Here is a 27,660-nt window from a genome sequence, read left to right on the forward strand (position 1 = left end):
TCATCGCCCGTCTCCAGCTTCCCGGGCGAAGCCAATCACAGACGGAGGCTCCGCTAATGGGGCCGCCGCCGCCGAGGAGGCAGCCAGCCGCGCGCCCAGGCGCAAGCGACAGCCCTTCGGGGACGGGAATGGGCCGGGGGCGCGCGGGGGGCGGGGGCGCACTGGGCGCGCCAGAGAAACTTCCCACGGCCCGCGCTCTGCGCCGCGCTCGCGGACCCTGCGGGCGTGACCACCCACCCTGCGTGTGCCCGCGTGGGGCTGGGGGCTCGGGGGGAGGCCAGGCCAGCTGCGGCGGGGGGAGGGGAGGGAGGAGGAGGAGCGCGGGAGGAAGATGAAAGGCGAGCAGACCTGCCTTGGCGTCTCTAGGGAGCCCCGGCTCGCGCGCGCCCTCCCCGCCCCGCGAGCCTCGTCGTCCGCACCCCCGCCCCCCAGCCTGCCGCCCGCACTCACTCGCGCGCGCAGACCGTCAGCCCAGCCACTTCGCTGCGAGGGAGCGCGAGCGAGTATGAATCCGCGGCAGCTCACATTTCAAACTTGCACGCAGGGGTGGTGCTGGTGCACGCCGCCGCCGAGCGAACGCACGACCCGACGAGCAGCGCTCCAGCCTCCGGGAGGGGGCGGCGACCAGGCTCCTTTCCTTCCCCCGCCTAGGCAATTAATTGGAAGCAACACTTGTGCGAGTGGGGCTCCCGGAACGCTGTCGCCCGAGGAGGCCGCCGGGAAGGCTCTGGGGATGGATGACTTCGGGTATCTCCCGTCCCCCAGAGAATCCTCCCAAGTGGGCATGCTAATGAGGGTCTACGGCGGGGAGCGGGTGGAGGAGGGAGCTGAACTGGAGGGGGCCTCGGTCGGGGGGGGGGGGAGGGGAGGAGAGGGCGGGGCTGGGCATTCAGATTAAATCTCTGTTTAAAGGATTTTCGGAACTGGCTACCGGGTGGAGAAGGTAGGCGGCCCGGCATCTTACTTCCCTGACTCTGGGTGCCCTGGCACCCCCGGGATTCCCCGAGCGAGGGGCCCAGGACAGGGTGAACGCGCGCACGTACGCTCCGGCTCCCCGACTTCGGGGAGTTCCTGTGACCAGGAGCTGGCGGCAGGAGGGAAGCCGGGGGCGGCTGCGCGCGGCCCTGCCCCGCCCCGGGAGCTGCTGCCTTCCTGACATTGCATCCTGTGGTGGCCGCGGCCTCTTCCTTCCAGCCTGTCTGTCGCAAGGGCTCCGGGCTTTGAGCAGAGCTTGTTCACTCCCCACCCCTTTGTCCCGCAGACACCCGGGGAAGCCCACCTGCCATCCCACCTCCAGAGATCTTCGCCCCTCCCTCTTTCATGGGCACTCCCCGTCATCATTACCCCCTCGGGAGAAACCTTATTTTATAGCCCCCTCACCCAGCCCCACCCACCTGCCAGTGAAAGTTGCTTGTATGGTGGGTGACCTAACTGCCCCAAACAATTAGGAAGTGAGGCCCCATCATTCATCCCCAAAGAAGGGCAGCCAGGACTGTCTTTAAAATCTCCTCTGTATTGGACTGCCATGCCCTGCCGCCCTGGCCAACACTGGGAGCTGACCAGGTTCACTAGCCTTTGAGGTTGCATCTCCTGACTCCATCCCCTCTTCTCAGCCTCAGCCTCTGGCTGACCCCTAAACCTTCCTGCCGGCCCTGGAAATGGCTGAGACAAATCACTTATCTAGAAATTATGTTCTTGCTCCTTGTTTGACATAAATCGTTAGCAGGCTCTAATCCCACCCACTGCCACTTGAAATATCACTTTCAGGATGGCATTTGGAAATGCAGTTGTCATGGGCTTTCCCTCCGAGGAGCTGGTTAAATGGATTAATTCATACTTCGTAACTTGCTCCTTTTGGACAAGAACGCGCTTCCTTGAAGAGAAATTAATTGGCATCCCCTTACTGGCAGGCCAAACCTAGGGCAGCCAGGGGAAGAAGGACTTCCCTCCAGCTCTGCACACATTCCAGGCTCTGCTCATTCTCACCTCCATCTCATCTCCTTGTAGGCTATTATGGCTTCTTTGGGAACCGTCATTTACTCACTGAATCATTCACTGGGGCCCTGCCCTCCCAAGCAGCACTGAAGGCAGGGGTCCAGTGAAGACTCTCCCACCTCCACACTGCACATCCTCCAGATGACTGACTTACTCTAAAGCCCACTGCTCAGCAAGTGACACCCAGAAAACAGATGGGGTGGGACAATAGGGCTCACATGTCCTAAGAGAACACTGAGATGGATGTACTTAGGATCTGGTTTCTACCGTTAATCTGATTTTAAAAACCAGAACACACCCCATTGCCCGTTCTGTGCAGTGACAGTTCAGTGTTTTAATCTGATCCTCAGTGCTTTCTAAGCCACCAAAGATCCACGTGTTTGAGACTTCCCAGTTCATTTTTGAAAGATCTTGTACGTGTGGGTACCATGTGGCCAGCCCCAGAGGTTCAGAAAAACCACTTTGGTAGGTTGAGACAAAATCTGGACTGGAATTGAGCAGAGGTTTATAGCAGAGGGACACAGACCTGGTGGCACTGCCCAGGAAACTTTAATAAGACAACCTGCCAGTCTCCCTACCCCATCTCCCAGTTGTCCCGGGGACCCACTCTGAGAAGTCATAGGGTGAGGCTGGAGAAGAGAATTAATATACCTAGTTAGGCTCCTCCCGCTAGAGACCAAAGGTATTAGACTTTCCCCAGGTAAGCAAAAAAAAAAAAAAAAAAAAAAAAAAAGAATACTCTTCACTAGATTTACGTAATTAAGAAAACAAATTGTTTTCAAGCATCCATTCACCAAACTGCATGGGAGGCCTCCAGGCCAAAGCTGGGGTTTTCACATGCTAATTTCAAGGCTCTCTCCTGCCCACTTGGTTAGCAAACTCTATTACTTGCCTTGGGTCTACAGAAATATGGGCACTCCAACCAGTCTCTGCTTCAGAGGACTTTCTCCACTTGTTCCGAGTTCCAACTCCACTTCTCCAACTTCCAAAGATTTGCTCAAAAGCCTGGGGCCCAAAGCAGCCCGCTCCACCCCCTTGATAAAGATCTACAGCAAAGAGGCCGCAGACAAAGGCGCTCTCCACCTCAGCTCGCAGGCACTCGGCGAGCTCTCCGAGTGACCTCGGCAAGGGGGGCACAGTCCCGGGGGAATGACTTGGGAGAGAGAAGAAAGGAAGAAGAAAGGGCGAGCTGCAGCCCCCCGAGCCGTGGCTCCTTGATGAATGCCCGCCAGCGCTCGGGAGGCCTGACGTGGGGATCAATAGCGGGTGGCTTTTCTCGCGGGTGTTTGAACTCCTGCCGTGGGCCCTGGCGAGGAGGAGCCGCTGATAAATCACGGCACTGCAGCCGGCAAGGCGGTGGCAGCTAGCTCCGGAGAGCAAGGGGAGGGAGGATGCTTTACCCGGCTAGAGGAGCCTGCGGGAACCCACCTCTGCAAGACCAACTGTTTGGGGGTGGGGGTGGGGTAGGGGTGGTAGCGAGAGGGGACCCCTCCAGTCAAACTAGGGTTGCAGAGCCTTCTCCAGGGCTCCCCTGTTCACCCAGATGGATGGGTCTCTTGGATCCCAGCTTGGTCCCAGCATTGCCCAGTAGAAAGAGCCAAGCCACCTATAACGTAGGTCACCCAGGGGTCAAAGTGGCTCTGGGCTGAGTCACCTCCTGTATAAGGCTTTGTGTAGTGCGAGGCCTGGGTGCTGAGAGGCCATTAGCAAGGAAGGACCAGCATACAAAAGCCAAGCTCCCTCTGACCGCAGAGAAGGAGAACAATGAAGCCAGGGACGGCTCTACTGGGCGCTGAGTTCTGAGCCACAGAGCTTCTTCCGGGAGGGTCTGCTGATTCAGCAGGGCTGAGCAAGGATCCTATGACTCGGAGCTGTCACCCATGTGGGCGCAGGCACTCAGAGAGAGGGTGAGGTGGACAAGGAGGCCCCAGCCGCATGTCCACGTGAGAATGACAGGCCTGAGCTCAGGCCCTGGGAGCTGCCTGGGCCATCCACCTTCACATCCCTGGTCCTTCTCAGGATATGTGGGAGTGTAGGGCACACGGTGGGCATTCAACAAACGATGCACACAGGCAGGGGACCTCGCTACACAGCCAACTCTAGCTGTGTCAGCCCAGGAAAGCTCACACAGCAGCCTTGGAAATGAGACAATTCAAGGGCTCTGCCTCCAGAGACCCCTTCCTGGGACTTCCGCCCACCTCGAGGGGTCAGGGCACAAAATCTCATGTGTCTTATGACACTGTTTTCTCTCTGCCCCCTCTCCCTTTCCTCCCTCGCCTTGGTCAACCTCCTCAAGTCTTCTCTTAGTCTTGAAGATGAAAGGCACAGTTGTGGTTGAGCTCCTGGCCAATGCAGGCGTCCTGGCCAGACCTTGAAACCCTACCCGTGTCCACACACAGGGTCACAAAGCTAGGGGCCCAAGCAGGATCCTGGCCTCTGCTCTCCTGGTGTGACATGCAGCTCATGATTACTGAGACTCTGCTGGCTGGCAAGCAGCTTCCAGGCATTTTCCAAGTATTACCACACACAATCCTCATCACCAGCCCTTTCTGATAGGGGCTATTTCCACTATACAGAAACTAAAATGGAGGCACAGGGAGGTTTAGACAACTTGCCAAAGGGTTTAAACCACTTGGCAATCCTTTTCAAAAGTATGCACTGATAACCATCACATATTCCCAAGGCGGGACTCTAGGATCCAGAGGAGGGTGACCTCCAGGTCACAAAGTAAATGACAGCTGCTGTGAGAGCTCATGCCGCCAACTCTGTTGTATATTCTTTCCCTCCTACCACATCACAAATACTGTATTTCTTGCTTCATGTGTTTCTTTTTAGGGTTTAGCATCTATGCATTTGTAAGCATTTACATGACATTTCAAGTTGGCTGGTGCTCCACCTGAGTGGGGGACAGGGACACGATGCACAGTGAGACCTCCATGCTTCTCAGCCTCCTGTCACTGCACCCCATTCCCCTCCTGGGCATATCCTCCAGCAGGGCCACTCATCCTGGACCCAGGCTGCATTCCCAGAAGTCTGCATTTGGCTTCCACCCAAATCATATAACCCTTTCATTTTGAAAACAGTATCAACCCCTGCCTCACACCTCCCAGTACCTCTGAGAAGTTTTACAAGGGCAAGGTTACTGAGGTTCCAGGAAAGCCTCCTGCCAGGCTGGAGGAGAAGAGAGGATTCTGAGGGGAGGGGGCCCATGAACCGGACACAAAATGGTCATTCATGGAGCCTGCTCCACTACCTGCTCAGCCCCAGGCTATGGAGCAGAGGCTGGCAGAGCTTGGGACTGTCCCCAGGGCTGGGGTGGAGTCAGGAAGGAGCTGGCCCCGCTCTCCTGGCTGAGGGGCTGTGGAGGGAAGGGAGGAGCCTGGATTTGGAGGCTGAGGCTCAGGAAACAAGTACTGACTAGCTTAGGCTTTCTGAGCCTCTGCCTACCAGGTCCTAGGAAAGACCAATTGAGAAGCCATGGTGTTAGGGAGTGAAACATGTCCCCATAAAAAACGTTGAAGTCCTAACCCTCAGAACCTGTGAATGTGACCTTATTTGGAAGGAAGCAGGGCCTTTGCAGATGAGGTCATTAGGGGAGGTGGTAATCCAACAGAACTAGTGTCCTTATAAAAAGGAGAAGTTTGGACACAGAGACATGCACCCAGGGACAATGCCACGTGAAGAATGAAATTATGCTGCCACAAGCCAAGAAACTACCAGAAGCTAGGAGAGAAGCCCGGAGAAGATCCTTCCCTAAAGCCTTCAGAGGGAACTTGGCCCTGGTGACACCTTGCCCTGGGCCGTTAGATCTCCAGAACTGTGACACAGCCAATGGCTATTGTGTAAGCTACCCACTGTGCCGCACCTTGTTATGGTAGCCTTAGCCTAAAACAGACAATCCTGTTAAAACCTAAGTCACAAGACATAATACTGCTTAAGCCTCTTCCTCCTGTTGCTCTGGCTCTGTTGGTGTAAAATGCAAGTCCTTGTGTCAGAACCCCCGACTGACCCACCCTCGTCCAGCTCTCTGACCTCCTTTCCCTCCAGTCCCCCTCGGCTTACTCTGCTCCAGACTCGCTGCCCTTCTGGCTGTGAATGCACCTGGTACACCACCAGGGGCTCTGCCAGGAATGCTGTTCTCTAGGTGGCCCCAGATCCATCCCCACATCCCTGCTTCCTGCAGGCTTTCCCTCATGGGACCCCTTAACAGAGAAGCCTCCTCCACCACACTGACCACAACTCAGCCCCTCCTGACATGCCTGTGAGTCTCCCGACAGAGCTCTCTCTTTAGCATTGATAGCTGGTATATTTCAATTATTTACCTTGTTGAACGCTGTCTCCTTCACTAAAAGGCAAGCTCCATGTCAACTGGGACTTTTGTCTGTTTTGGATGTGTTGTATTGGATGTTGGATGTGTCATATTGACAGTATCTAAAATATGCCAGGCAGATGCTTGATAAATATTAGTTGTATGAATGAAACAAGGACCAGCTGCCTGAATGAATGAGTGAACCAAGAAACAACTGAATGCACAGTGAACAATCACAGCCTCTAAGGGTGTGTGTGGTGGTCCTGCTGCTCCGCCCTGAGCCTAGGTCTCCGACCTGCTTCACAGAACCTGGGTTGCTTCTCAGGGGGAGGCAGCCTGTTCAGACAGGAAGCTTAGACGGGTTAACAAAGGGGCTGCCGGAGGTGGTGGGGAGTGTGCCACCCAGGTCTCTAATGAATCTCTTCCCATTGATTTCTGGAGTCGCCTTTGAAGGGAAGGGACGGCGAAGGCAGCTCAAATGCCTGTGCCTCAGCAGTCCTGGGGTTTCATTGCTTCTCCCAGGACACAGCTTTGATGGGGGCTTCCGGATGGCCCCAGGGCGGGACTGACATAAGCTCTCTGCAGTTGGAAATACAATTTGCCTTCCTGCTGGAGCTGCCTGCCTGCCTGGTTGTGCAGCACACCTCCCTGTCTGGGCTGGAGCAGCCAAATGCCATTCCTGATGCTTCCCAGACAAAGGCTCACAAGGCAGCTAAGCACAAAGCTTGCACTTTGCAGAGGAAGAAAGTGAGGCTCGCTTTGGGAAAAGACTTGATGCCACTCACACTCTGGGTCAGGCTGCGGGACCAGGCAGGGCTGCTAGGCTGTCCCAGCCACCATTGGACCCAGTGTGTCTAGAAACCTTGTGTGGCCTATTGCTTCCAGCCTCTTTCCTGACAGAGCCTCCACCTATCCATTTGGAATCGCCAGCTCAATCGGCATCAAAGTAGAGAGACCCTTATTTCCCTTTTCAAATCAGGAAATAGGTTCGAAGAGGGGGTGGAGGCTGCCTCCAGTCACATAGCAAATTAGTTGGAGAGCAAGGACTAGAACCGCAGATTCCCAGCTTGTTCCTGGGCCCCAAGCTGTCTCTCCTGGGACTGTATTCCCTACAACCTGTAAAGTGCTAGATGGATATGCTCTTCTAGTGGACTCTTGTCCATCAGTTGCCTCCTTTTTCCAGCATAGTGTGGAATTCTCATGGGATGGGGTCCACCCCACTCGGTACCTCCTACTCACAGGGAGGTCGGGGCTAGACTTTGACTTGTCAGCTCTTTCCCTCACCTACTGTGGGAGTCACATGCATCTTGAAGATGGGTGGGGGAACCTGATTTGGGCTCAGAAGAAGGAAGGAATTTCTGACAGGGCTGCCTGGGAGTAGCAGGGAGCAGCTGTCACCTGAGGCTTATGAGCTGAGGATGGAGACTTGTAGAGGGGACCCTGCACTGGTGGGCTTATGGCCTCTGAGGCCTGCTGTGGGGGGCACTAAGAGAGGTAAAAGGACAGGAGGGTGGTTGAGAAGCAAGCCCGAGCACCCCAGTATGCTCTGGGCAGCCATCACGCAGTTTAGGAACCTCCCAGGCCCATGAAAGTCTGCCAGGCGTCCTTCATCACCCAGTGTGGTCTTCCTTTCCTGATTACCCCATGTGAGAGGAGGTTCTCCAGGTGCCTGTTCCCTCCCAGCCCCTTGTTCCTGGCCCATGGCAGATGAGGGGAGCTGGCGGCTTCCTTCACTCCCCAGTGTGGTCCCAGGTGTCCCCCACCTCCAGGGGCTCTGGACATGAGCTGACAGGCTGCATAGGAATGTCTGGGGGAAATCCAAAGGTGGCCGCCAGGGCAAGGCAAGGAGTGGGAGGCCTGATGTTGAAATCAGGACCTGCAGAGCTGGGCTCGCAAAACAGCGTGCTCCTTGGCCCAGGAGGCCGACTCCCCAACAGAGACAGACGCTACCTGGAAAGAGGCTTGGGAGCTTGCTCTGTGACCAGGTGCAGGTCACTGTTCCTCTCTGGAGCCCAGTCCCCTCTCCCCCAGTGAAGACATCTAGTGTAGATGCCATACCTCTCTTTGGTGCCAGGGGCCAGTTCTGGCTGGGTAGGCTCGGAGAAGAAATTGAACTGACTCCTGCTAATTCCCTGTAAAGGCCGGAGTCGGCTGACGAGTGATCCAGGCAAGAGTCTATGACACATCATTTTGTCAAGGCAAAGACGCTGGTTCCAAGGTGGCAGCCCCTCTATGGTTCCATTCTCCTGTATTTATTTGCAGTTTATCTGTTAAGTACATTTCCCTATTAAGTATGTTAAATGTTTCTTGCATGATTAATGGATATTCACCAAGTTGCTCCACAGTGGTGGGATGTCAGCTTTGCTTTCTTTATAATTTTCTGTGTTTCTTGATTGTCCTACATGTAGTATGTATTATTTTTGTACTTATAAGAAAAATTCCATAAAACCACTTTCATTTCAGAATGAAATGCAAAGTTAAGACTTTTTGCCTGGGAAAGGTGCATGTACCAGCTTCAGAACTGGTAAGTCAAGAGTCAAGCATAAAACAGCTCTTGTCATCACCTGAGCTTCTGAGGCCCAGGGCAGGGCGGGGGCATGAGGTGTTGCTGGGGAATCACCCTCTGCTTCTCTCCCTCCACACACGGCACACTTTCATCCCAGCAGACTCCTGTCTGGGTAACTGCACCAGCCTCCAAACTATGTTCTCTGCCTCTAGTACCCAGGTCCCTCCTCTATTATTGTGCTGAGGCAAATCCGATCATATCATCCCACCTTATCCCTGTCTAAAATCTTCCTTGGCTCCCCAGGGCTGTCAAGATCAAGTTCAACCTTCTTAGATTGGCATTCAAGGCCTCAAATGATGTGGCCGTTAGAAGTGTCATGCCTGGTCTGCAGAAGGGCCACCTTGCTGCCCTCCGCCTGGGTTGCTCTCGCCTGATTCCCCCGGCAAGTCTCTTGAAGGCATATATACACTCTGGTTTGCCCAACTTCACTGGAGCCCCTGCTCTCCCAAAAGATCCACATGCTAATCAAAATGTTAGGCAGCTGGGTGCCAGTCTGCAGCTGGGAGGGGAAACTGCTGCAAATCCAGGGGTGACAGGGAAGCTGAAGTCTCCCCAACCCCCTATCAATCTTTGGGCTTTTCCAGGGGATGAGGAGCCAGGCCACGAATGATGAATTTGAAAGGGAGGGTGAGCTGCGGCTCTCAAGAAGGGGAGAAAATCAGGCATGGTGCTCTCAGCCCAGGGGATGCTGTGGTGTGGGGTTGCTGTGGTCTGAGTGTTTGTGCCCCTCTAAGTTAACATGTTGAAATCGAATCCCCATTGTGATGGTAGGAAGAGCTGGGGCCTTTGGGAGAGGATTAGGTCATCAGGGACGCACCTTCATGAATGGGACCAGTGCCTTATAAAAGAGGCTTGAGGGTGTTCTTTGCACCTTGTGCCATGTGAGGACACAGCCAGAAGGTGCCATCTATGAGGAGCACCCCCTCACTGGACATTGAATCTGCCAGTGCCTTGCTCTTGCCTCTGGAATAGGGAGTGATCAGTTGCTGTTGTTTGTAAGTGACCTAGTGGAAGGTATTTTGTTATAGCAGCCTGAACAGATTAAGGCAGGGCCAAGCAGCGCTGCCTGTTCCCTGCCTCGGTTTCTGCAGCTGCGATACAGGCAGTATCCTGGGATGCACAGTGGGAAGGCCCAGCCCTGGGAGCCATGCCAGTGCTTCTGCTGCTCCCCCTGAGCAAGGGGAGCCCACGCCCCCCTTGGGCCCCAGACAAACCTGGGAGTGTGGTATGTAATTGAATTTGGCCTAATTACCTAATTGTACTGAGGAACAACCAGTACTGACAGAGGCCTTGGTGTTGGGGAGTGGCTGGAAGCCAGGAGCCAAGAGGCAGCCTCCAGATTCCCCAGGCATGCATGGAACCAGCACTGGATAGCAGTACTTTGTATCACTTAGCCTCCTGGACGCCTGGAACCCCGGGGGCAGGTGGTGCTATTCCCATCCCACAGATGAGGCAATGGAGACTCAGAGTGGCACACCTGCACAGGGACACTAAGTCAGAAGAAGCAGAGAGGGGCATTAGTCACGTTCCTTCATATTTTTGTAAAGCTGAAAGAAGAGGAGGTACATGCAGTCTTTTGCCCAGGGTCTAAAACACAGTAACTCCTTAATTGACTGGCAGTAGCAATAGGATGATGACAGTGTTTCACATAAGGGGAGGGTGGCAGTAAGAGCAGGAGTAATGCCAGCCTCGCCCCTGGTACAATGAGGGATGCCAGGAAGATTGTGTCCCCCACCCTGTGTCAGTCTCTTCTCTGATTAAAATGGGGGCTTGGGCCAAGTGATCCTCAAAGCCCTCTACACACTGACATTCATGTCAGAGAGTAACAGCAGCAACAGTGTAACACTCCCACCAATGCTTATTATGTATACCTATGGATTATTATGTTCCTTGTCTCCTCCAAAAAGGCACTATCCTCCTGCTTCCCCTTTCCCGTCTGACACACAGTATCTTCCTTCCCATCCCAGCCATCTTCCTCCCACAAGTGATTTTTTTGATGGGTCCAACTCACCTATTCTGTCTCAGTCATTGGGACGTAGCAAACAAGACACGGAGTTTTCACTCCACGCAGGGCAGTTTTACCTTATATCCTCTCATTTAGTACTCGACACAAACGGCACTGAGAGAGGGTTACAGTTAGCCCCATTTCCTGATGCAACAGCTGAGGCTCAGAGAGGTTAGGTCAGTTCCTTAAAGTCACACCGCTCTAAAGCAGGAGAGCAGCAGGCAAGCTCAGGTGGCCCATCTCCACTAGATTCTCCAGAAACGAGCCTTCCTCCCATCAGTCACGGGTCTATTGTTCCTCAAATGATTTCAGCCCAATGCTTCCACTGACCACCCAACAGCCAGCCTCAGCCTCATTGGACTGGCCTCACTGGACTGGTCGCACAGGAGTGGTCAAGAGCATTAAAAGCACCAGTCTGCGCCAGGCCCAGAGGCTCATGCCTGTAATCTTAGCACTTTGGGAGGCTGAGGCAGGTGGATCACCTGAGGTCAGGAGTTTGAGACCAGCCTGGCCACATTGTGAAACCCCATCTCTCAAAAAAAAAAAAAAAAAAAAGAGAGAGAAAAGAAAAAAAAAAAGGCTGGGTGTGGTGGCTCAGGCCTGTAATCCCAGCACTTTGGGAGGCCGAGATGGGTCAGGAGTTCAAGACCTGAGGTCAGGAGTTCGAGACCAGCCTGGCCAACACGGTGACACCCCATCTCTACTAAAAAAAAAAAAAAAGAAAGAAAGAAACCCCATTCTCTACTAAAAAGACAAAAATTAGCCAGGCATGGTGGCACATGCCTGTAATTCCAGCTACTCAGGAGGTGGAGAGAGGAGAATTGCTTGAACCCAGGAGACAGAGGTTGCAGTGAGTTGAGATTACACCATTGCGCTCCAGCTTGGGCAACAGACAGAGTGAGACTCCATCTCGGGGGTGGGTGGGAACAAACCATCAGGCTTCCTAGGCTGGGCATGGTGGCCCATACCTGTAATTCCAGCACTTGAAGAGGCTGAGGCGGGCAAATCACCTGAGGTCAGGAGTTCAAGACCAGCCTGGTCAACATAGTGAAACGCCACCTTACTAAAAATACAAAAATTAGCCAGGCATAGTGGTAGTTGCCTGTAATCCCAGTTCCTCAGTTCCTCAGGTGGCTGAAGCAAGAGAATTGCTCCAGGAGGCAGAGGTTGCAGTAAGCCAAGATCGCACCATTGCACTCCAGCCTGGGTGACAAGAGCAAAACTCTGTCTCAAAAACAAAAACAAAGAAAAAGAAACCCACCAAGCTTCTTGCAGAATCACAAGTGCTGGCAGTTCTGGGTGTGTGTCATGCTAGCCTCAAGTGGCCCCTGTGTAGCAGATGTCGCTTTGGTGGGGCTGGGCACTCTGGTGCCCCCGATCACTTCTGTATCTTCAGTGAGATGCCATCTTTGTGTCACCTGCCTAGCTGTATGGACGTGTGACTCTGACAAGGAGCAAAGGCAGCCCTCTGTACCCCAGGAGGAGGCACAGGACTGAAACCTCAGAACCTAGCCTTGGCCCAGATAGGGCAAGAGTGCCCTCGGAGGAGGCGTCCATACCCTGGGCCTTGACCTATGGGGCCATCTTGCACCTGTGCCCTCCTTCTTTATAGTGGCAGTGCCTTTCTTCTCCTCCTTGGTTTTTCTCCTTCCACAGTTCTCTTTCCATTTGGAGAGGGAGGAGAACCAGGCACAGAGGCCCTGATTCCAGGGTAGGACACTCACATCTCTCCCTGGAGACCCCCAAGACACCCGGGCATCCTTGCGCTTCCACATGGATGGACAATCAAGCACAGGCGCCACCTCCACCTCATCCAGTGTGCTTCACAGCGCTGGCTTCCCCAGGGAGCTCAACAGCACAGCACTTTCCCGCCGGCTGTGCAGGGAGGAGTTCCCATTTTCTCTCTTCTGAGACCCTTTTGAATAGACCTGGGCGCTGCATACAGGCGGGCCCCTCGCCTCTGGACAGACACTTAATTGGGAGGAAGTGATTCTAAACATCTGGGGCATACATCTGAGAGTGGGCTCAAGACCACACGGAGCCCGGAGGAAATGGGAATGTATGCAATGATGTCACTTCCTTGGCTGAGGGTCCTCAGGAGGGGGCAGAGCTAGCAACAGCAGGCATTTATGGGGGCGTGGCCCAGGGCTGGAGCAGGGCAGCAGCCCATGAGCAGGGAGCCAGCCACCTAGAGCAGATGCTGCAGATGACAGATGACCCTGGCAGAGCTGAGCAGCAGGACCCGTGGTGCCTGGGGCAGTGGTCCCAAGGGCAAAGGGGAAAAACAAAGGAAATGAAGGAGAGCAGGAAGGGAAGAGAGGGAGAGGAGGAGAAAGGAGACGGGCGAGAGTGAAAGAGAGGAAGGAGAAAGGAGGGGTGGGGAGAAAGAGGAAGAGCCAAAAGGACAGAGGCAGACAACTGTTTTGCTGAGCTGGAGCCTCCTAGGACAACCCATGGAGGAGGACAGCTTCCCCACACAGGGTACAATGAGCCAGTTCTGATCCTGGCTCAGTCCCTTCCTAGCTGTGTGACCCTAGGCATGGGACTTAAGCTCTCTGGGCCTGTTTCCTCATCTGGGAAAGAAGCACAGGGGACCCCCGCTGTAGGCTGTTTTAAGTCAAGGGATTCACCTATGTAAACTGATGACAGATGACTATCCCTGAACTGTCCCTCACTGTCCCAACCCAGTCCAGGTTGGAAACTTCCTGCTGGAAGTGGCTGGTCCTGCCAGTCTGTTTCCGTACCCCACAAGGTGGTTCTGTGTTGAGGCTCTGTTGACACCATCTTTTCCTAAGCATGCCCCTGCCGGGTCTGGGTCTGTGAGCTCCTCGGGAGCAGAGACCATCTCTAGGGTTCCCTAAGTTCCCTCAGTATCACAGAGACTGCACATAATAGGTACCCATGAGCTTACACTGAAGGGGTGAACTTAGCTTATCCTGTGCACTGAGTTTCTGCCTTCATTATAATTACGTGCCTGACTTAAAGGCAGACTGCTAATGTTTCCCCCCAGTAATTCCTGTTTCCTGCAGAGACAATAGTGTCTCTTCATCCCAAACAGGTGAGACTGGGTCCTCTGGAATTCCCTACAGGAGTCCAGCCCCAGGCAGTGTTTCTCACCTGGCCAGCCTCAACAAGCCAGGAAGCATTCCTAGGAATATAATGAAGCATCTGTTAGTAACTCTTCAAGGAAAAGCTATTGGCCAGACTTCCCGAGCTCTGGGTTCTAAGACACTCTGGGCCCAGGACAGCACAGGCAGCCCATAAGGAGGCTCTGCTTCCCACCAGCCACCTGCCTGGCCACCGCCCTGTCCCCAGTGAGGGGAATTACCTCTGTGCAGAGCTTCCACTGCAAAACACAAACACCTGGTTGCCTGGGCTGCACCTTGTCAGGGTGAGGAGATCCAGATGGTCCCTGGAGAGACAGCTGGGTTACCATGGAGACAGAATTGCTGCTGCTCCAGCCAGGAGACCTGGATTCTAGGTCTGTGGGACCCCAAGCTCAGAGGAGAGAGTGATTTGCATATAGTCACAGAGCGAGTAGGTTTCAGAGCCTGGACTGCAAAGCAGGACTTCAAAATAATCAAAACTGTGACGTGCAGAGCCCTCATGAGATGACAGTTTACGTTACGCACTCCATGTCTATCATTGCACGAGAGGCTGGGAGACGAGGCCAGGGTTACGTCTAGTACGGAAGTCGCAAAGCTAAACCAGGCCCGTGCCAGCCTATGGTGAAGCCCAAGCTTAGGTCCCTGCCCTAGGCTACCCCCCATTCTGGTTTTCAGCATTGGGCTCTACATAGCCTAAGATGAGTCCTGCACCAGAAGCTGGCTGGTCCTGACTCACGGACCACTGAAAGGGTGAAGGCAAGGAGGGGCTAGGGGCCTGCAGGCAGAAACGCACTTCCAAGCCTGAAGCCCACCTCCAAGCCCATGCTCTGCCATGCACACTGACCTGGGCAGCTCACAGGGGAAAGAGGGAAGGGGTCTGTTTGCCTGAGACTTCCTCCCTGCCCCTGTGTGCCAGATGGGCCCTGGCACAGGTGAGAGGCACATTCACAAAGAGCCTGATCCCAGGGAAGGAGGAAGAGAAGGTGGCACAAACACAGTGAAGGAGAGGAGCAGCGCACCTGCAGTTGGGGCAGATCCACACCCTCCGCCCCCAATCTATTGGTTCTTCATTCTTCTCTTCAGACTCAAGGGCCCACACATCCATCCACTCAGAGCCATGTATCCACTCATCCCTTGCCTTGTTATACAAACGATGGAGCTACTTTGGACAAGTGAATAAATCTCTTTGAGCATCGGTTTCTTAATCTATAGAATGGGTTGGATTCTCTTAGGGATCATAAAATACCCAGCAGCAATGCATGGCATGAAGCAGCAGCTCAATAAATGAGTACTGTAAATGTTACTTTCTCTTCCTCTTACCAATCTTTAAATCATTCTGGGCTGGGCTTCTGGGAGGACTTGGGGAGACAGAACCCCTCAAAGCTTCCCCTCACCCAGGGCGCAGACAGGATGGGAATGGTGAGACAGAGGCCCTCAAACACCCCTTGCCCAGGCCACAGACAGAGTGCTGTGGGCCCTGCCCAGCCTCCCTCTGCCAGCTCTCTACTTTCTCCTCCTGCAGGGCTACCTGCCTCCTCATGGGACTGTGGGTGTTGAATGAGCCCAAAGATGGGAAGGTGTTTAACCTCAGCAAGGACAAATCTGAGCATGGTGGCTCAGATTCTTTTTGGGGGGAAAGGGGGATGCATTCTTAACTCCATTTAAACCTCTGCTGTCTTGGAGACCCCACTTGCCCCACCTTAGTTAACAGGGTCCCACTCATCTCCACAACCTTGGAGGGGGCGTGGCTGGCATTTACCTTGGCCCTATCTACATATAAGGGTTCCTTATTTTCACCACACTGGGTTTTGTGCTACCTCCAGGTATGAGAGGCATTCCAGAGAATGCCAACACGCTGGAATAAAATTGCTAACACATGTACAGCATGTCCTATACACCTGGCCCTGTTCTAAGCACTGTACAGACCTTGACTCACTTAAAGCCTATGAGGCATGCATTATAATAATCCCCTTTTGTCAAACGAGAGAACCACGGCACAGAAGTTAACTGACTCTTCCAAGGTCTTAGAACTGGCGAGTAGGGGGCTGGCTGGGATTCACACCCACGCAGGCTGCTCCACAATCCATGCTTTTAACGGCCACTCTTCTCTATGAAACAAATGAATGGCTGCTCAAAAAAATATTTGAAATTGGGGCTGACCCAGGCTCTCTGCTATTCATCATCCATGGGACCATGAGTGCTGAATGAGCCCAAAGATGGGAGGGTGTTGAATCTACCAGCAAGGACAAATCATTGTCAGACCTTTAAGGTCTCCACTTACAAGCAGTTCAGGTGATCTGTGGCAGCTCTTAAATCATCATGTGTCTTTCCCAGGACTTCATTTTAACCTGTTCACAGACAGCAGGTGCAGCTGACAGCTTTGGGGTTGAATATTCTCGTTTGAATCACAATTCTGGCTCTTTTTGGCCTGAAAGCCCTGGTCAAATTATTTAATGCATCCAAACCTCAGTTTCCTCATCTGTAAAATGGAGTAGATATGAGTACCTGGGATCACCGAGTGAGATAAGTGAGTTTATGGATACTCAAGGCAGTGCCCATTACAGAGAAAATGCAGACCTTAGTGTCGGCTGTACCTGGACTGAAAGGGGCTGGGGATCAGATCTTTTCCTAACCCAGATGCCCTTCCCTGACTTGTCCTGGCTATATATGTCTAAAGAGGCAAAAATGATGGTAACCGTACCATCATTAATGCCCATCTATCTGTCTAACCCAGAAGGTACATGCTTTGGTATTTATAAGGTATTTACAAGGCTGTGGCTTGCAGCACACTTGGTTAAAACGTTCCACAACCAGCCTGCCTGCCTTCTGCCGAGGCCCTGCTCCATTTCACTCTCACACCCTCGAATCCCCTGAAATCCCTCCTCTGGGGGCAAGAGTGCTAAGCTCCATCTTAAAACCAAAGCTCTGGCTTCCTTAATCCTCTTACCTGGCTCTTTCCTCTGCAGAATTAATTGCTGCCGATGGCTTTATTAGCTCCTCGGGCAGCCATGGCATCCACAGGGCAACCTGAGGCAGTGCTTGTGGGGGGTGTTTTGGCAGGACCTCTGTCCTAGGTGCATCTGTGGGTAGGACGGCTAGAGGCAGATGCAGGAAGGCTTGGGAAGGCATGTCTGCCTGGTAATACCTGTGGCCAGGCCCTGCATCTCCAGAGAAGCTCCTCCAGCTCCCTGGGAGCACCACTGAGTCCCTGGCGACCTGCAGAGATGCAGAGATGGCCTGGCCAGAGCTCTGTTCCCACTTCAGCCCCTGCCGAGATCACCTCCCAGCCTCTCGGCGCCTCAGTTTTTCCTTAAAATGGGAACAAGCAGGCCAGGCGTGGTGGCTCACGTCTGTAATTCCAGCACTTTGGGAGGCAAATGCAGGCAGATCACAAGGTCAGGAGTTTGAGACCAGCCAGACCAACATGGTGAAACTTGATTAGCTGGGCATGGTGGTGGACGTCTGTAATCCCAGCTACTCAGGGGGCTGTGTGGCAGGAGAATCACTTGAACCCAGGAGGCAGAGATTGCAATGAGCCGAGGCCGTTGCACTCCAGCCTGGGAGACAGAGAGAGACTCTGTCTCAAAAAAAAAAGGGGAACAAGCTCCCCTGGAGGAGTCATGGGGTTGGACATGGAAGGGAGCGAGACGGGCTGTGTGGCCTGCACAGCTACTGCCATCTGCCACCCACAGAATGGGAGCATTCGCTTACTGCAAACCAGGAGAGAAGGGTGGTGTGTGTTGCATGCGTATGTTTGTAGGCCCTGTGCTCAGCATGGGGTGGGCCTGGCACGAGAAGCTTATCATCCCTCGCCCTCAAAATTCCAGTTTAGTATTTTTTATTTTAAGAGGCACTCTTACACCCACAGCCTCACCATTCTTCCTGCAGCTGTGAAGGCAGAGAAACGGTGTAGATGGACCACATGGAGGAGGAGATGGCTGCTGGGCGGGGCACAGCCTACCTCCTTCAGAGGTGAGCTTCTTGACTTGAGCGCCCTCAATTGGGGCCTAGTGATGTGGCCCCCCTACGTTGCTTAGGTAGTCACAGGTCCCAGTGGGAGAACCACTGCTACCTCAGCTGTCTTCCCATCTTTGGGATGTTGCTGTTTCTAAGAAGAGAGGCTCAGTAGTTTGGTGCTCACTGGTCTTTAAGCCTTTCCTAAACCCCTTCACCCTTCACCTCCCTTTTTTTTTAAATTAAAAAAAATCTTTTGTAGAGATGTCTCACTATGATGTCCAGGCTGATCTCAAATTCCTGGGCTCAAGCGATCCTCCCGCCTTGGCCTCCCAAAGTGCTAGGATTGCAGGCGTGAGCCACTGCACCTGGCCATCACCTCCCTTTTTAGCTAGCAGAGGACTGGCTTACCCGCTACCACTGAGCAGGCGCCTGTAGCCAAACTAGGGGACAAGGCATGGTTTCTATTGTCTTTATTTTGGCAGTTTCTGTATGTGGTAAGAGAGACTGATCTGCCATTCAGGGAACCAATATAAAATTTCCTCTAAAAAATATCAAGAACATAATCGTAATACAAGCAGTACTGAAATATGGCAGAGATGAAGAGGGTGTGATGCCAGGGACTGAGTCTGGAAAGCATCTTGTTGCAGGCCTCGTGGGTGCCTCTTCTGCACAGCCTCTGTTTACTGCATGCACTGGGACTCTGCCTGGGTGTTTTCTGCTAACTCGAGTGCTGAGGGTTCATCCACCCGCTCCACCTCAAGCCGACCTCACCCAATAGTGGTGGAGATGGTGGAAAAATGCCTCCTCTTCCTCCTCCTCCTCGCCTCTCAGGCAGATAAGGGGCACATTCCAGCTGCCAGTGCTCCTAGCAGGACTGAGCCCCAGATGTCCACAGCAGATTCCATGCCTACCAACCATGCTTTTCACTGACTTCCTTCCCTTCCCCATCTCATTTCCTCCACTTCCCCATCTGTGCTTTCTGGGATCCTCCTAAAGGAACAACCTGTGCTGGAATCCTCACTGCAGGGTCTGCCTCTGGGCACCCATGCTCAGACACACATCACCTGGCCACCATGCCTCCAGCAGCCTGGCCTTCCCTACCACAGACCTCATTAATCCCAACTCTCGCTCACTGTACAGATCCCGTGTCCCAGTCAGGTGGCCGTGGGGCAGCAGAGGGCAGAGGGGGTGGGTGGGTTCCCAACTGGGACTCTGGACTCGGGCTGCTGAGGGCCAGGGAACAGAAGCAGGCCCTTCTTAGGGTCCCATTCTCCAAGCCCTCTCTCATTTCAGACAGGCCTGGAAAGCAGGTACCCCCACTGGCTGGGCCCAAGGTGTCCTTGTGCACAACCTTGCTCTGTGGGCAGGGGGGCCAACGATGAGCTAATCCCCAGATGAGAGGCCTGTCTCCTGGGGCTCTCAGGGAACCAGAGAAGGCTGCCCTAGGAAAACTGCTGAGCCAGCCAGGAGCTGCCACTCTCCTTCTCGCCCCGCCCCTGCCAACTTCAACTGAACTCTGAAGAAACCCACGACTGCTGCTGCTTCTGCTTAAAAACAGAAAGAAGAAAATGTGGGAAAGAAAGAAAAGGGTCACCGCCGTCCCCCATCCAGATAGATCCATTACTTGTAAGTTGACATTTTGGTATATTCTCTTCTGCTCTCTGTGCCTGAATACATGCAGGTTTTGTTTTTGGGTAACACACTTTGTTACCCTTCTAGAAAGTTAATATTACACGTAAGCATTCCCACAGTCATCATTCTTTGGAGACCTCATTTTAATGGCCATAGAAATAGCCTGGAAGTTGTTTCCAGATCTGCCCTTTCTCATTCTGGGCCTGGCAGGGCCCCTCCTCACTGCTCATTCCTGGAACCCCAGGGACCATCCCAGCTGCCCCTCCCCCCAATTCCTTGGCCTGGGAACACTGTGTCCATAAACCATCCCTTTTCTACAAGAGCAGAGTGAGGCCACCGGATCTCAGGCCTCATCCCTCAGGGAGCTGAGGGAGGGGATGGGAGCCAGGGCCCCTGGCCCAGGCCAGGCCATCCACCAGCTCACTCAGGGTCACTCAGGGGGAGGAGGTTCCCTGTGCTCCATATCTGACCATCCTAGAAACCAGTCCTCCTTCCAGCACCAGAAGCTGTGTGACCTTGGTGTGTGTCTTCTCTCAGAGCCTCAGTTTCCTCCTCTATAAATGGGCATGCTGATAAGGGTGCCAGTGGCTTTTCCCAGGGCGCTGAATCAGAGGGAGGTGAGCTCGTGAACAGATTTCGTCCACTCAACAAATCTGACTGTGAGTCAGTTCCGAGAGGCCGGGTGACAAAATCCAGAGCCCTTTCTAGGGGCACCTGACCCAGGGCAGTGGAGACAGCCCAGCAGGAGGAAGGAAGCCAAATCCCTCCCCAGCATCCCAGCTTTGCTGAGCTCGGATGTGGGGGTGGGGGCTGGTGTCCAGGGGGAAGTCTGTCCCGGCCTTGAAAAGGTGCCTCAGCCTGCCAAGTGGCTGCGATTTCAAGGGCAAGGGCCCGTCTGCCTGCTGTCTCTGGGGCGCCAGCAGCCGGTAACAAATCCCCTGCAATTTGCACCCACCAATCCCGCCTGCTCGCTGGGCGGCCCTGAGCTGTTTTTCACGCAGAGCTGCGCACAGCTTTGTCTTTGAGAGACAGCTCTGGCAGGGTGTCCCTGAATAAGGCCATTTGTCCTCCCAGTGACGGGAAGGCGGGTGCACGTTCTGGGGCGGGCAGAGGCAGAGGCAGAGATGGGTTGGAGCAGCCACGAGGAGGCATGATGGGGGAGATAGGAGTCAAGCCACACACAGAGACCAGGAATGTCCCCACCACCGTGGGGCGGTCTGAGAGTTTGCCATTCAGCCAGCTGAGAGCAAGAGGGCTTCCTTTCAAAGATAGCTTGAAACAGTGGTTTATGATCTGGCTTAAGGTGTCCTGGGCAGAAGAGGTAGAATGAAGTGCCCAGCCTCTCCCAAGCACTCTCTCCATGGACCACAGGCCACAGACAGGGAAGGTGAGACACGGACCCTTTTGCATTCCTAATTCTTTACCTCCCAGGCTGGCCAGGGTCCCAGGGCATGTCTCAGTCCCCCTCCTGTGATCTGCTGACATTTCCCATGGCTGTCAGCTCCTCTGGGGACAGTCAACACACCAGGGAAACCAGGCCGAGGAGTTGTTTGTGGACATAAAGTAAGCGATCCACTCTGCATGGGGCCCAGGACTCGAGCTGCTGCCTGGGGATGTGAGGGTGTGCTTGGAACAGAGGCCAGAAACACTCATGTTCACAGGGCTGGTTTCCAACGCTGAGGAAGGCCACGGGCGTGAGACAATAGAGAGGGATGGGGACGACACCGCACTTGTCCCAGAGGTGAGCCCTTGCCACCCAGTCAGTCCCAGTCAGCTGTGAGGACGCAGGTCCAAGATTCCCACTCAAAGGAAGCCAGGCATTTGACTCTACTGTAAAAATTTCCTAAAGAGAAAATGCTGGCAACTTGTATGCATTAAAAAAATACACTGAGTGGTCCAACCTCAGGGGTCCGTGGGCCACATCTAAGCCACGGGCAGCCAGTCTGTGTGCTCTGATTGGCAGCCACCAGCCACTCAGCCCTAAGGAAAGCTGGCTTCTTCCTCTCTTCCAGTTCTGACCACTCTCCTGAATTCTGATGACCTCTCTCAGGACATTCTGGGGAAGCCCCAGGGCCTCCTGTACCTGCTGCTCTCCCTGTGTTTCGACTCTGCTGATAGCATGCAGTTGGGAGCCCACAGCTATGAGGCCCGCCTCAGGGAGACAGAAAGGCTGAGAGAAGGCAGCAGACATGCTGACTCTCCTCTGGACTCTGGCCCTGCCTTGCTAGGACTTGGGGTGGGTCCTCTCCTTCTCTGGGGCCTGGGTTTGGGCATTCCATGTTCTATTATTTCAACAGCGACTGGCTGCTGTTGAAAGCTGAGGCTCAGCTGAGGCCACATAGCTTTCTTCAAGCAAGGATGCGAGCTGAGGCAGGCAGAAGGCTCTTGGGGACCTCGACATGGTGACTGCCTGGTGCTTGGCACCCACGTTGCCAGTAGGCGTGGTATTGCTTGGTGCCAAGGAAGCTGATATTTCAGCGCTGCCTGCCAAGTCGCCTAGGGCTGGCATGGAAGGTGGGGGCAGGGCCATGCTAAGGCCCAGCCTGGGGAGAATCAAGGGAGCATCAGGATGCCGGGCTGGGCAGGTGACCTTCTGTACTGAGGAGGGAGGGGGCCTGGTGAGGAGGAGGATCCTGCCCGCACACGTGCTCCTGTGAGCGTGCTCTGAGGCTAAAGGCTTCACCAGAACAAAGAGCTGGGGGCTGGGCGTCCAGGGCCGAGTGGAGCCGCCTGCCTGGCAGCTGCTGCTGCAGTGACTGCCTATGCTCGCCTCCTGCGCACTCTCCCAGGACACACACACACACACACACACACGCATGCACACACATGCACACACGTGCTCCTGCACCACGGCCGGCTCATTGCCAGCTCTTCTGACAAAGCCCCGCTCCATGCTCGCTCGCTGCATGATCTCATCCTGGCCCTCCTCGGCTGGCCTGGCCTCCTGACAAGGGAGACAGACAGGGGACGTGGTGCCAGGGGACACACACAGGCATGCACCCACGCACAGATAACATGCAGACACAGATAGGCATGTCCATACACACAGACCTGCACATACCATGCAGATACACACACAGACACGTACACAGGTACACATACATCACAGACATACACACACCATTCACAGACAGCCATGTACATGTACACAGCCACGCACAGCATGCAGATGCACACATGTACACAGCCATGCACGTAGACACACAGACACACATGTACACAAGCACACACCCACATACACAGCCACATATGCCCCCACACACAAACATACATGGCCACACACATACCATACACACAGACGTGCAGAGGGAGAAAGTCTGAGACCCAGAGAAAGCCAAGAATGCAGAGAAAGCCATGGGAAGCTAGACATGGACAGGGGCTGCTGCACAGAGACAGACCTACAGACACCTGAGACCAAAGAGGGAAAGGAGAGGGGAGCCTTGGGAGGGCAGCTGCACTGGGGAGTCACACAGGCATGGAAAGGCAGGAGGGTGGACTGGTGGCCCAAGCCGGCTGAAGGGGCTTGGGGGCTGGAGCGAGTTCTGCACCTGCAGAGGCCTCCCTGGGAGTAGGCTGGGCAGGTAGGAGCAGCCATCCCCACACAGGCACAGCAGGACTGTGTCCAGGGCCAGGGTCGCTCGCTGCAGGTCATGCACACACACAGAGCCAAGGGGAGACAGACCGTGGAAACAGGCTTGCTGCTGCAGAGAGGGCCTAAGAGAGGCTGGGAGCCACATCGGCTAAGAGACAGACACACGGAAGCAGACGGGGAAGGCCAGAGTGCCATATGTACTTGACCCCAGTATGTATCAGGTATTAGCTGGGCCCCTCCCTCACTCCCATGATTAGGGGGTCCCACTGAATCCTCACAGGCAGCCTATGAGGTGGGCAACTCAGCTCTCTTCACAGACGAGGCCATAGCTCGGACAGGTGGCCAAGTGGAGGCACGGCACTGGTGCCATGTCTGGGACTTGGGGTCCTAGCTCTGCTCCTTACGGCCTCCAGCCCTCTTAGGGCTCAGCCTGCCCCTGGCAAGCCCTTCACCCCTCGAATAAAACCAGCAGATAGAGGCTCCCCCCGTAGAATGGACCCCTTTCCTTTCCAGAAGACGGGCCAAGCAGGGGGTGCTGGGCTCCTGAGAGCCTGTACGTCCAGAGGGGTGGCCTTCAAAGGTAGTTAGTCATAGATGTGGGCACTGACTCCTAATAAGGAAATTCAAGGATGGACAAGCCACAGACACTGCTGTGCCTCAGTGTTCTCAGCTGCAGAATGGGTACACTGAGAGCTCATCTCCTGGGAGTCTGTGTAGTGTCAGAGTGCCACGTGAGTTTATAGATGCGATGCTCTCTAAATTATCACAAGCTGTGTTCAAGTGGGGGTGTGGATGGAGAAAAGAACAAATCCCTGTTTCAATCGAAGAAGCGATGCTGGAATGCCACTCAGAGGCCCTGCTGGAGAACCCTGAGCAGCATGAAGGGATCTCTCCAACAGAAACAAAGGGCTGCCCAGGCCTGCTGTGATGTAGGCAGAACCCTGGGCCTGCAACCAGGAGGCTGGGAGTTCAGGTTCCAGCTCCACCACTTATGAGCTGGGTGACCTCAGGGAAGTCATAGGACCTCTCTGAGCTTCCATTTCTTCATACATAAATGCAGATAGTATTCCGTGTCTCATAAAGCTGGGCACTGTCACAAAACATAAGAGAACACCCAGCCCAGGGCAGCAGGGCAGGGGTTTCAGTGACGCTTTGTGGAGGGGCTACATGGAGACCTGAGTCTCTCCCGCTCCAGTGGAAAGCCGCTGGGCTCCAGGGGCAGTCCACTCTCCAGATCTCCTTCTGTCACTCTGTGGCATAGTTTTGCCTCTTAAATATCCCTCTGTCTCCATTCCACTCTTGTCTTCCTGATCCAGCCACCATCAACCTCACCCCGACCTCCCCTGTGATCTGTCAACTGGCCACCTACATCCAGGCTGTTCTTTTATAGCCAGAGCCGTCGTCACAAAATGAGCATTTAGCCATGTTCCCATTACTCTCAGGACAAAGATCGTGACCTCGAAGACAGGACCTCAGCCCTGCATGTTCCACTGCTGACTTCCCCAGCCTCGCTTTTGCCACGCATCCCCTGCCTCTGGGCTCCAGAACCATTCCCCTCTCTTATTCTGACAAGCCATGCATGCTCCCCTTCCACCTCAACACCTTTGCACAGGCTGTTCCCTTTACCTGCAAAGACGCTCTTCCTCTTTTCCTTCACTTACTCAAACTTCGGGTCTCGGAGGAGACTGCTACAACCCCAGAGTGGTCTGCCCCCACCAGCACTCCCTTGATACCCTTCACCCTTTTTTTCCTTCAAGGCCTTATCACAGCTCTCTCTCTCTCTCTCACACACACACACCCGTCTAATTATTTGATCAATGTTTTCCTCTCCTCCTAGACTAGGGGTCAGGACATACAGTTAATCACTTGGTTTTATTGTTGTTGTTGTTTTGAGACAGGGTCTTGCTCTATCACCCAGGCTGGAGTGCAGTGGCTGGATCTTGACTCACTGCAACCTCCACCTCCCAGGATCAGGTGATCCTCCCATCACAGCCTCCCAAGCAGCTGGGAACACAGGCATGCATCACCACACCTAGCTAATTTTTTTTTTTTTTGGTAGAGATGGGTTTTTTTCATGTTACCCAGGCTGGTTTCAAACTCCTGATCTCAAGTGATCCACCTGCCTCAGCCTCCCAAAATGCTGGGATTATAGGTATGAGCCACTGCACACAGCACTTGTTTTCATAAATAAAGTTTTGGTGGAACCAGCCACCCCCATTCCTCTATGTACTGTCTATGGCAGTTTTCACAGAGCCCCTAAAGCCTAAGATATATACTATCTGGCCCTTGATGGAAAAAGCTTGCTGGCCCCTGCTCTGGTCTGTGTCTCAAGGCAAGACCCTTTCTGTCTAGTTGTCCTTATAACCTCAGCCTCGCCGGTGCCTGCACAGAACAGACACTCAAGAGGTACATGTCTTTGACAAGTCATTTCTACCTTGTCAACATTGTATTGACTTAAGTCATTATTGAAACTTCACATTCCAACAGGAATAGATGTCTCTTGTGAGATTCCAAGATCATTTTCTGGCAAGCAGTTCAATACAATAGCAATATCCCAACGCAGGAGGGCATGTCAAGGGTTTCAGAGCAGCTACTGGCTAATGAAGCTGCCGCACATGTATGTCTGCAGCGTCATCCATGTGTGCAGACTAGAAACGTACATGGAAAGAGGCGCAAACTCGCATGCAAGAGATTATAAATTAGGCAGATTTATGGAAACTCATTGTGAGATGTCCTTTCAACGTGTTCATGAAGGCTGCATCCATATACACTCCAAAGAACTGATTGATGAATTCAGTGAAAACATCCGCTTTATTGTCATACAGAGGAAATAACCTTTTTTTCTTTTCCAACCGCTTATCCTGACTCCATAAAGAATGCTAACAATATCCAGACACGGTGCTAGGCACTTACCTATTTCTAGCTTTTACGATGACCCCCGCAAGGCAGGGGTCTCATTATCATTGCTGCCTTCCCAGAGAGATCAGAGAGATCAACTGAAGCTCAGAGACTAACACTTAGCAAGTGACAGGTCTCTCTGGCTTAAAGCTAGCAGGGCGCCTGGGGCCTAAGCAAGGTTAGGAGGATGTGGGAAACGTAAAATAAAACTGTATCTTTAAAGCGCTCAAAGCCCTCCCAGGCAGAATGCTGCTTGGCACTCTCCATGGCCCCTGCTTAACACAGGGTCAGGAGACAGCAGGTGACAACAAAGTTGCAATATGAGTGAGGACAAAGTTGCCATATGGAACCCTGAGTGTACTGACTGATTTTGTTTCTAATTTTGTGTTTCATTTTAATGCTGACTCTGAAGTACAGGCCTAGGCTTAAATCCCTGCTCTGCTGCCTTCTAGCTGTGTTGCCTTGGGAAATACCCTCAGCATCTGTGAGCCTCAGGTTCCTCATCTGTAAAATGGGGAGATCACAGTGCTTATGCCAAAGGGTCACTGTGGTAATGGAGTGAGCTGATGCTGGTCCTGCCTGTAGCTCAGTGTCCACTGCTGGGGTTTGGTGTGCCTCAGGACCCTCTCTGGCCCTGCGGTATCCCCTGAGGTAAGTACACTCCCTGGGAGGGGCATGGGGACAGCCCCATATGTGGCTCCTACATCCTGGTGGATGAGTTGCTCTTCCTCAGGGGTTGTCACTACACCTAGACAAATGCAGGCACCAGCCAGCGGGGGGCGGCAGACAGGCCTGGTTTAGAGTCAGCTCTCCTCTCCACCCCACTCCGTGACATCACGGAGTTCCCCAAGGACACCTACCAGCAGACTTCGGGGTGAACTTGTCTCGGTTCGCAGCACACACAGCCAGCAGTCTGTAGCCGAGGTCCAGGTCGAAGCCTTGCTGGGCTGCCACCCGGCTGACCACCTGACAGCAAGAGGGGAGGAGGGCAGGTGAGTCACAGAGCCCAGAGCCGGTGGATATGCCCATTTTGCAGGTGAAGCGGGAGAGGTGGGCAGAAGAAGGCAGGCCCCTGCCATCAGGCAGAGAGAGCCGGGAGACCACAGTGCCTTGTTCAGTCGCTCAGCAAATACTGATGAACACCTCTCCTGTGCCAGGCTGTGGAATCCTGGCCCCATCCTCTGGGGTTTCCCAGGCTGACGATGGACCTGACCCCAAACCCACAGACCCAAGGACTCAGATTCGACCACATTCTAGAAGTTGGCTGGGAAGCCTGCACCACCATCCTTAGGATGGGCTCAGGCCAGGGTCTCTGCTCTACTGGGTTGCTCTTCCATCATCCTTCTGTGTCCTGGGTCCTCAGGAATTCCCCCACCCCTCACTGAGCTCCCACAACCACTGCTGAGAAGGGCTCACTGCCCCTTCTACCCCAGGGCTACCAGCATCACAGAGGGGCCTGTTACAAATGCAGTCTCAGGCCCAGCCCTGCCCCTAGAAGTCAGCATGTGCCTCGTCTAAAGCAGTGATTTAGGCCAGGTGGGGTGGCTCACACCTGTAATCCCAGCACTTTGGGAGGCTGAGGCAGGTGGATCACTTGAG

General features: G+C 53.9%; 1 protein-coding gene across 14 annotated transcripts in view; it reads right to left on the reverse strand.

Annotated features, from left to right (window-relative positions):
* The window catches only part of ZMIZ1 (zinc finger MIZ-type containing 1), a 241,271-nt gene that overhangs the window by 68,622 nt on the left and 144,989 nt on the right, over window positions 1-27,660 (reverse strand). For 11 of the 14 annotated variants that reach the window (XM_078345481.1, XM_035267860.3, XM_078345479.1 and 8 more), the window contains one exon: window positions 26,922-27,027. In XM_078345481.1, coding sequence (XP_078201607.1) covers window positions 26,922-27,027 — 106 coding nt within the window. Of the gene's footprint in view, window positions 1-450; window positions 508-26,921; window positions 27,028-27,660 lie in introns of those variants that run through there. The other 3 variants (XM_078345484.1, XM_078345483.1, XM_035267864.3) reach the window with 1 other exon arrangement.

The sequence above is a fragment of the Callithrix jacchus genome, chromosome 12 (assembly GCF_049354715.1).
Source record: "Callithrix jacchus isolate 240 chromosome 12, calJac240_pri, whole genome shotgun sequence".
In the NCBI taxonomy this organism is placed as follows: Eukaryota; Metazoa; Chordata; class Mammalia; order Primates; family Cebidae; genus Callithrix; species Callithrix jacchus.